This window comes from Rhagoletis pomonella, unplaced genomic scaffold, assembly GCF_013731165.1.
Source record: "Rhagoletis pomonella isolate Grant_MI unplaced genomic scaffold, Rhpom_1.0 Rhpom_scaffold_00600, whole genome shotgun sequence".
In the NCBI taxonomy this organism is placed as follows: Eukaryota; Metazoa; Arthropoda; class Insecta; order Diptera; family Tephritidae; genus Rhagoletis; species Rhagoletis pomonella.
In genome coordinates this window covers 1-9,400 of record NW_023459154.1, presented here as the reverse complement: position 1 = coordinate 9,400, position 9,400 = coordinate 1, and the positions used below count along the sequence as shown (strand labels likewise).

The window sequence follows — 9,400 nt, the reverse complement described above, 5'->3', positions numbered from 1 at the left end:
ATCTTCGCCTTTGAATTTACCGCTGATGATTGTTGCCTCGATCAAATTCGGTGTAAATTTTTTTATTATCACATCATGAGGAGGCATTCCAGGTGGCTCCAAAGAATTAAGAAATTCAGTTGGGTAATTAACAGCTTGATCTTTGTCCATTACTGTTCTTCGGAGCTAAAATTGCACGTTCGCGGAGCCATTCCGGATTTCGGTAGTTGATCGTTAAGTTCGGAAATACTCAGTCGATGACGTCTTGAATGCTCTGCTGCATTTGACAAAAGTTGGACGGAAATGATATCTCATTTGTTGTGCGATCAATATGAACTTTACCGTTTCCGATATCTAAAAGTTGCTTTGAAAATATTTGGGCAGACGTATCTTGCAGCAAATGCACTCTCATATTTGTTGTGAGCGTAATTTTTTCGACATAGTTCCACTGATGCGATGGCTTTAAGCACGCTTTCAGCTCGTTTGCAGGCGTCGATCGTGGTATAACGGGTAATGTTTGACGAAAATCACCTGCAAGGAGTATAAGAGCGCCTCCCATCGGTTGGTCTTTTCCACGAAAATCTCGCAGAGTTCGGTCAAGTGCTTCGAGCGATTTCTTAGGTGCCATGGTGCATTCGTCCCAAATTATAATTTTGCACGTTTTAAGCACTATGGCCATACCAGAGTTTTTGCTGATGTTGCATGTAGGTGTTTCGGTCTGGTGCAAATTCAATGGAAGCTTAAGTGCTGAATGCGCTGTACGTCCTCCATCAAGTAGTGTTGATGCAATCCCCGATGATGCTACTGCTACTGCAATTCCATTTCGCATTCGAACTGACGCCAATATTAAATTGATGAGGAAAGTCTTCCCGGTACCTCCTGGAGCATCTAGGAAGATAATTCCGCCAGCAACTAAATTCTGATCAGCAACTAAAAACTCTTTTTGCGTTTGCACAAATCGTTCAAGCTGATTTGCATCAAACTGCTGTTCTCGCATCAAGTCTCTGTCTTGTACAGCATTTCTATCTCGTGTCGGTGCTAGCATACCGAGTTGACAAAGAGCTTTGTTGTTGATTGACATGCATAAGTCCTCCATTAATATTAAAGCTTCATTGAAAATGTCATCCGAATATTCCTGACTTGGATCGCTTGCACGTGCTTGTCTTAGAATATCTTCACTGAGGCTTTCACGATGCATTTCCCACAGTTGTCGAGGATTCGATGGTGCGCATGTTGTTAAAATTATCGCAAACAAAGTTCGTATTTGCTTTGGATGGCACGTGAGTGATGCTTCGGTCAGAGTTGTGTTCCAATTCTGATCATTCTCAAGTAAGCCCAGTTTAAAGCACGCTTCTCTGTACGTTTGGCATTCTACTCCGTCGATGGTTTTCAATGCAAGGAATGATGTCGGCCCTTTGATTGTATGCAGCAACAACCGCAAATAATAGCACTCGGCGTTATTTGGATGAACAGTGTACACCAGTCCCAATGCATCGGACGAATATATACCAGGGTGCTCTAGAACAATTGCACCTCTTTTTCTTCTGTTGAACTTTTTTGTCGATGTGTTCCAAGTATGATATTTGAGCACATCTTGATACAGCAACGTTTTAGCAAAATTTTCGGATGTACACAATTCGAAAAAAGCAGTCAGTGTTGTGTTTTGTGGTTGCTCTGCTCTATTTTGCGCATTTTCTTCGGTGAAGTAAGCCCGCTGACCATTTTCCAAATGAACAGCGAGATGTTGAACCGTTGGATATCGTTCGTGAATATTGAATGCAAATATCCGCCATACTGCTTCGTTACTGCTGATGTAGCGCCCTGTTTTATATTGCGTGATCTCATCACCTCGATTTGCTAATCCGAATACTGCCATGTCACTGCCTTTGTTAGCATATTTACAAATATATTTTATGGACTTTACCGAATTACAATACTCAACATTGATGTGAGCATTAAACATTTTTGAAAGTAGTGGCGAGTATGGCACGATCCATCTATTGTCTATGTCGATATCTTCATTTCGCATCTTAATAGTAGTTGTGTATCCACCATTAGTGGGATTTCTTCGCCTATACAGAGGATATCCATCACCTCCAGTTTGAGTTTCAGTAATCAACTCACGTGGATATCGCTTTGTGCATTTGCCGTTTTGCATACATGGTGAATTAGGATTAAAAGTACCGCATGGCCCATGAATCATATTTTTCTTGATTATTTCAAAAAGAATGGGATCTTCGGCTTGATTTGGAAGCTCGGCTGATATAACGCTATCAATTTGTGTAGGTATAATTTTTTGCTTCAACCAAATCAAAATGTGAGCGTGTGGTAAGCCTCTCTTTCGCCATTCAATTGAGTAGATCCAGCATCTGGTTTCTCCAAAAACAAAATTCTTCGTGATGACATTCATAAGACTTATTAGCTTTTGCTTGAATATTCGAGCGAGAAGATCATGTCTGTGCGATGAGCTCTGAGCTGCAAAAAGCAATTCGGTTATTTACTCCACGATGGATTGCAAGTGAAGGTGATGAATAGGTCTGGTCGTCCATATTTTCGAACGTACGTCATAGCATCTTGCCCGTATTCGTGCATGTGCCGCGGGCTTCCTGCATATGTTACAGGTAAAATTACCATTTGTCCAATGTCAGCAATGTTTCCATCATTAGCAACTGCATCACGTAAATGAACGTATTCTTCAACGCGCAGATTCTTTTGATTTAAGCGAATGAAAAGAAGACGTTCACTTTCGACTTTCGCGTACATGTCCACAATAAACTGTTGGAATAATTCATGACATTTTAAGATATGATTGGATTCATTTCCACGAATCATAATGCGGTTTGCATAATAATCCATGCAGGACACTTTCTTTGTCGTCGCTTCACTTGTGCTGGGGTCGACTTGCCTGATGTTGAAATGATATCCTTCTTCTCCATGGGGAAAGAGCACTGGATATTGGAGTGCATCATACGATCCATGTGTTTCCGATACTCTCTGCACATTAGCATTTCGCCGGTGGATAATGATGTCACGTCGATCGAATTCGGTGCCAACTATTACAATTGCAACATCCCCTGTTACTGGAGCATTGAAGCGCCTTTTGTGATCACCAGCAGGAGCTTTATCTGCTCTAATAACAACACTATAGTCATCTGATGGCATTTGCTCCAGAGCTGTTTTAAAAAGGCGAATCAAATTGTTTTGTTCATGGAACATTGCCTGCAAGCTTGAAATGATCTCGCGTCGGATCCCAGAACTAATTGCGCAACGCTTGTCTACTTCCAGTGCATCATTTCCAGTGAAATGAATTTGCAGAAATTTCGCATCTTGTTGTGGCACTGCGAGCAATGAACCGATTTTGTGGTATATTTGGCCTTGAAGTTTGAAAGTTGGCATGTAACCGCCTTCAGATATAATTTTCGTTGCTCCAAACGAATTCATTTGAAAGCAAGAGTTGTACTTGCGTATGTTTTTCAAAAAGTGGTTTGAAATAGGAGTTGTGCCAGAAAGGTAACTAAGTAGTGATTCAGGTGCCTCAATTAACGATGGCAAAACTATTTTACCATTTGAACAACACATTCCTGGTGATTCCTTTGCAAACTTCAAAGCATGGCAATGCAAACAAACTTTATTCATCGGTCCAATGGCGACATCTGCATGATTTTCGTAGTCTCTGTTTTTGTCATAATTGTATGCGGCCAACATTAAATGTGTTCTTTCTCTTGAATGGGTCAATCGTGATAGATTAGTGCGAAGCCGTTCGTTGCGTTGTTCGGGATTTTCAGAATCTCTGGAGGTTGAAGCTCTCACACGATTTTGTTGTAGGCGAGATTCTCGTTGTTCCAGGGTTTCAGCGTCTCTGGAGGTTGAAGCTCTCACACGATTTTGCTGGAGGCGAGATTCTCGTTGTTCCAGGGTTTCAGCGTCTCTAGAGGTTGAAGCTCTCCACGATTTTGTTGTAGGCGAGATTCTCGTTGTTCCAGGGTTTCAGCGTCTCTGGAGGTTGAAGCTCTCACACGATTTTGCTGGAGGCGAGATTCCCGCTGGTTTTCCGTTTCCACATTTCTCGAGCTTGTCTCTCGGTTTCGATTTTGTTGAAGCCGGACATTTCGTTGATCTTCCGTTTCCGCCGCTCTGTATTCATTCGACTTTTTTGTTTTGGGGTTTTTTCTTCCAATTGATGCTTTCTTTGGTGGCATGATTTTATTTTTTTGTGAATGTAAATAATAATACTCTGTATGTTGAACTGATCTCAGATGAAAAAGAATTCACTATCGTTTGCGCAGTGTCTACACTTGCTATGAGCGAATGTATTAGCTATGCGACCTTATATTTATGTAACTCAGGCAAACAATATAAATATGTTCTCCGAAGGTACTTTCCACTTAAAAAGATTAAAAATCCATATATTTTATCTATGCTAAAACGTGTGCAAACAGCAGAAGATATTCTCTGCAGGTACTTTTCCTGCAATAAATTAAAAAAAAATCGGTAGACTTTCGCAACCTCTTATTTATCTGAATTAGTGTATACAGAAAAATTTCTTTGTACGTAGGTATTTTCTTCAAGAATGTTGTGGAAAAATCCCAAGATTTATGAAGCCATTGTTTAGGTAAACTTGGGAAGGTTAGGTTAGGTTAGGTTGAAGTGGCTGCTAGGCCCAGAGGGCGCCAGCACACTTAGGCCCGATCAGGGCCCATTGTGATACCACATGGATCCAAAGAAAACCCCTATTCCTTAAACCAGTTTGTGGAGCCTGCAAACCTTAGCAACTGCCGTATTCCAAACTTAGCAGTCGCGCTTAGATCGTCTAGAAGACCTATACCTAGGAATTTCTGTCTTTTCCTGTCCAGTGCTGGGCAATCGCAGAGTAAGTGCCTTATTGATTCAGGCTCTTCTTCGTCGTGGCAGCTCCTGCAGTAGTCGTTGTGACTAACCCCAAGGCGTTCTGCGTGCCTTCCTATCAAAATATGTCCTGTGAGCAGACCAATGGCCAGTGACATATCGCCTTTGTTGAGAGTGAGAATTTCTCTCGATCTCCGTACATCCCATTTTGGCCATGTAAGCTTCGTTGTATTACAGTTTTCAGTGCGCTCCCATCTGAAGGCCGCTTCTTCAAGGAAGTTCTCCCTTAGTAAGAGCTTGCAGGAAGCGAGTGGCATACCCACCCTCTTCCAGGCTGGTGAAAGTGGAGAGGAAGTACCCGCCCTTGCAAGCTCGTCTGCCTTCTCATTTCCTGGTATGTTACTGTGCCCCGGTACCCATACCAGGTGCAAAGCGAACTGCTCTGCCATCACGTTAAGTGATTTGCGGCAGTTGGCAACTGTTTCCGAATTTATAGTCACAGAGTCAAGCGCCATAAGGGCCGCCTGACTGTCTGAGTATATATATATATTTCCGTAGTGGCGATAGCAGCTAGTTTTAGGCTGTCAACGGCTTCTTGTATGGCTGCCAATTCGGCTTGAAAGACACTACAGTGGTCAGGTAGTCGGAATGAACTTTTTATTCCCAATTTCTCCGAGTAGACGCCTCCTCCTACCCTATTTTCTAGTGTGGAGCCGTCCGTGTAGAATCTTATGGCATCTCTAGACTCCGGAACTCCTTCGAGCCATGATTCCCTGCTAGGTAGCGTTACGCTATAACCTTTAGTGAAAGTGAGCCTTGGTACACAGTAGTCCTTTGTACTCGGTAGTTGTCGGTTTCTCAGAATTGTAGTGTGACCACAGCGAGCCACTTTCCAGCTTTTAAGCCCCTGTAGTCTTAGGGCTGCAAACGCAGCGTATTGTCGTCCCATAATATCTATGGGTATGATGTTGAGGATCGTGTTCATTGCCATAGTAGGTGTTGTGCGGAGAGCACCACTAATGCAGATCAGGGCCGTTCTCTCCACTTTTTTTAATTTAATAATGTTTACTTTCTTCTCCAGCACTGGCCACCATACCACTACCCCGTACAGAAGTATGGGCCTCACCACGACGGTGTATATCCAGTGCACTAGCTTCGGGGTTAAACCCCATTTTTGGCCGATTGCTCTCCTGCAGCTGTATAGGGCAACCGTGGCCTTCCGCACCCGCTCTTCGGTGTTTTGAATCCAGCTTAATTTTCTATCTAGGACTATCCCCAGGTATTTAGCGGATTCGCTTAATTTTAGTGTGGTCTGTGCCAGCCTTGGTGTTATCAATGGGGGGATTTTGTACCTTCTTGTGAACAGTACAAGTTCTGTCTTGCTTGGGTTTACCCCTAGCCCGTTATTTTTTGTCCAACTCTCGACTTCCTTCAGTTTTACCTGCATAATGTCACATAGAGTCTGTGGAAATTTCCCACTTACTGTTAGTGCAAGATCATCCGCATACGCAATAACCTTACAGCCACCCCCCTCCATGCCACACAGCAGTGAGTTTACCGCTGCGACCCATAATAGAGGGGATAGGACTCCCCCTTGCGGGGTGCCCCTCTCTACGAACCTGGTCAACGATACCCCCGCCAGCTCCGCCCGGACCACCCTGCATCTCAGCATTTGGTTTACGAGCGCAACTAAGCGCGAGTCGATGCCCAGGCCCGCCAGTGCTGCCGTTATCGCGCCCGGCATGATGTTGTTAAAGGCGCCCTCTATATCCAGGAAGGCTGCTAGCGTATATTCTTTGATGTCTAGTGATCTCTCTATATACGACACTATTTCATGTAGCGCCGTTTCTGTAGATCTACCTTTCGTATAAGCATGTTGTGTGGTAGAGAGTCTGTCACCAACCGACTCTCTGATACGGACCTCCACCAGTCTCTCCATAACCTTCAGTTGAAATGACGACAAGGTGATGGGCCTGAAATCCTTTGGGTTATTGTGAGACACCTTCCCTGCCTTGGGGATGAACACCACTCTTGATTCCCTCCACTTTATAGGGATATGGTTAAGAGCTAATACTCCCTTAATTATAGCGTGTAGCCACGCTGAGCTTAGCTGAAGTGTTTGCTGCAGCTGTATGGGGGCAATGCCATCCGGACCTGCTGATTTATAGGGCTTAAATGTCCCAATAGACCAGATGACCTTTTCCCTAGTGAGGAAATCTCCAGTGACCGAAAGATCTCCAGTTAGATGTGGCTGTACCGGCATGCTATCCGTGGCACCCGGGAAGTGTGTGCAAAGAAGCAGATCCAGTGATTCCTCCTCGGTCTCTGTCCAGGAGCCGTCAGGTCTTTGCAAGCATCCTGGGGCTTTCTGGGCAGTACCTGAGAGTATCTTTCTGAGCCTGCCTGCCTCTGAGATAGACTCCACCCCATTGCAGAAGTCTTTCCATGAGGTTCTTTTCGACCTTCTTAGGAGCTTCTTGTACTCCCGTAACGTTGTCTTGTAGGTCTCCCAATGACCCTCACTACCAGACGCAGTAGCCTGATTGAAGGTTTTCCTGCAGTTCTTGCGTGAAATCCTGATTTCTTCATTCCACCAGGGTGGCTTTTTCCTACCCCGGTGCTGCTTTTTGGGGCATGCAATGTCTATTGCCTTACTGCAGGCCCCCGTAAAATGGTCGACAAGATATTCCAGCTCCTCTAGGTTTGCTGGAGTAGCCGGCTCTCTATCTTGTGGCAAAAGCCTATCCAGCTCTTTCCGATACCTATGCCAGTTGGCATTTCGCAAGTTTCTAGTTAGAGGAGCCTTGGGCGTTTCCCCTAATACCTCGAATTGGATATATCGGTGGTCGGAAAAGGAGTGCTCCTCAAGCACCTTCCACTTCCCGACCAGACATTCCGCATTCTCAGAGATAAGGGTAACGTCCAGAACTTCCCTTCGGGATTTTGTAATAAAAGTGGGATCATTCCCCCTATTCGCAATAACAAGCTGAGAACTAAGTATGAAATTAAAAAGTGACTCACCCCGTTCGTTATCATCGGAGCTGCCCCAGGTGTGATGGTGGGCATTCGCGTCACCTCCCAAAATTAGCGCCTCTCTCGTGCTGGCCACTAGGTCTTTAATGCAGGTAGTTGGCACCTCCTTGTCATGCGCTAGGTACATGGATGCCATCTTAATTGGTCGTCCGTTTGCACTAAGACTGACCGCTGTTGTGTCCTCGTCGCTAAATTGTGGAAGAAAGAGACACTTTAGTGTGATACTTATCAATATGCACGTCCTTGGTTTCCCCGTTGAGGCTCCACTTACCAGTCTGTAGCCCGGCGCTTTCAGCCCACAAATGTTTTGTCCCACCACCCAAGGTTCTTGGATTAGGACGATGTCGGCTGCCCCTTTAGCTGTTAGACGGAGCAGCAGTGCAGCTGAAGCTGCTTTACAGTGGTGAAGGTTAATCTGCAGTACCTTCACCATCTTGGCCGTTATCGCCCACGTCGCCTATTAGGGAGGAGTTGACCGCGTCTTCCGACATCTCGATCAGCTCCTCCTCCGTATAAAGCCGAAGCATGCGTCCGACCCCCAGCGAAGACGTCGATGAGGCATAACCCCCGGTCAGGTCGTCCATCGGATCAACCTGCTCGGATTCTTCCTCCATCTCCACGTCGCTGTTGGCCTCTTCCGGCTCTACCTCCGCGATCAGGTTCTTCGCTGCGTTTACGTCGTTGCTGTAGACCTTAATTTTGGCCATGTCACAGCCGTAACGTATGACCCCGCTCTTTTGCTCCAACAACTCTATGGAGTCCTTATTTAGAAGCAGGACAACCTGCATCGTCGCTTTACCGCTTTCGTTGATTTTGACCACCTTCCAATTATCGGTAGGTAGCTCCGGGTTATAGAGCCTTATGGTTTGGAGGATCCTTTCTGGCTCCGCTGGCTTGCAAGGCAACCATGCTCTCGCTCTCGGTCGCACCGGTAGGTCCTTGAAGTCGACCGCCCTGAGCTTCGCACCAGGGTAGACTTCTCCAATACCTGCGACTGTTTTCTTGTAGATCTCCGCTGATCTAGCATCCTCGCATGCTATAACGCGGATATTATTTTGGAACCACCCCGCTCCCTTGCAGGTTGGCGGGGGTCCCGGATTCTCCAACATAATGTTGATAGCAATGTCGGCCATCGCGGCCTTAACCCACTTCCATTGCTGCCTCAGGGTGAGGCTGTCTTCATTGCTCTCATCGATGACGCCGAGCAGGATCTGCTCCTTGGCTACTTCAGCAAAAGAAGGCCCCTGCGTTCTGACCCTCTTTGCGTATTGGTTGGGCGTATTTTCCCCCGATCTATTGCGCTTACTGGAGGGCGCCTGCGGCTGCTTCTCCTCCGGCTTGCGGTAGTCGGGCAGGACTGCCTTTGCCCAGTCGATTTAAACTTGGGAAACAAAATATACTCTTGTAAACAATATTTAATTACCTTCAACCGTAAAATAAAAACGAATGCTATAATTCTGCAGGTACTTTCCTCCCAAATAATTTGAAATTTTTAAACCCTTTATTTATGTGAACTTAGGTAACAAAGTGTTTTCTATGTAGG

At 45.4% G+C, this 9,400-nt stretch overlaps 1 protein-coding gene across 1 annotated transcript; it reads right to left on the bottom strand.

Moving 5' to 3' along the window:
* Nucleotides 1–229: 229 nt before the first annotated feature.
* On the bottom strand, nt 230–7,993 carry LOC118751219. The gene is made up of 3 exons (XM_036485995.1): nt 7,846–7,993; nt 2,543–3,632; nt 230–2,249 (listed from the first exon to the last, which is right to left on the bottom strand). The coding sequence occupies exons 1-3, from the start codon at nt 7,991–7,993 to the stop codon at nt 230–232; spliced, it is 3,258 nt and encodes a 1,085-aa protein (XP_036341888.1).
* Between the last annotated feature and the right edge of the window lie 1,407 nt (nt 7,994–9,400).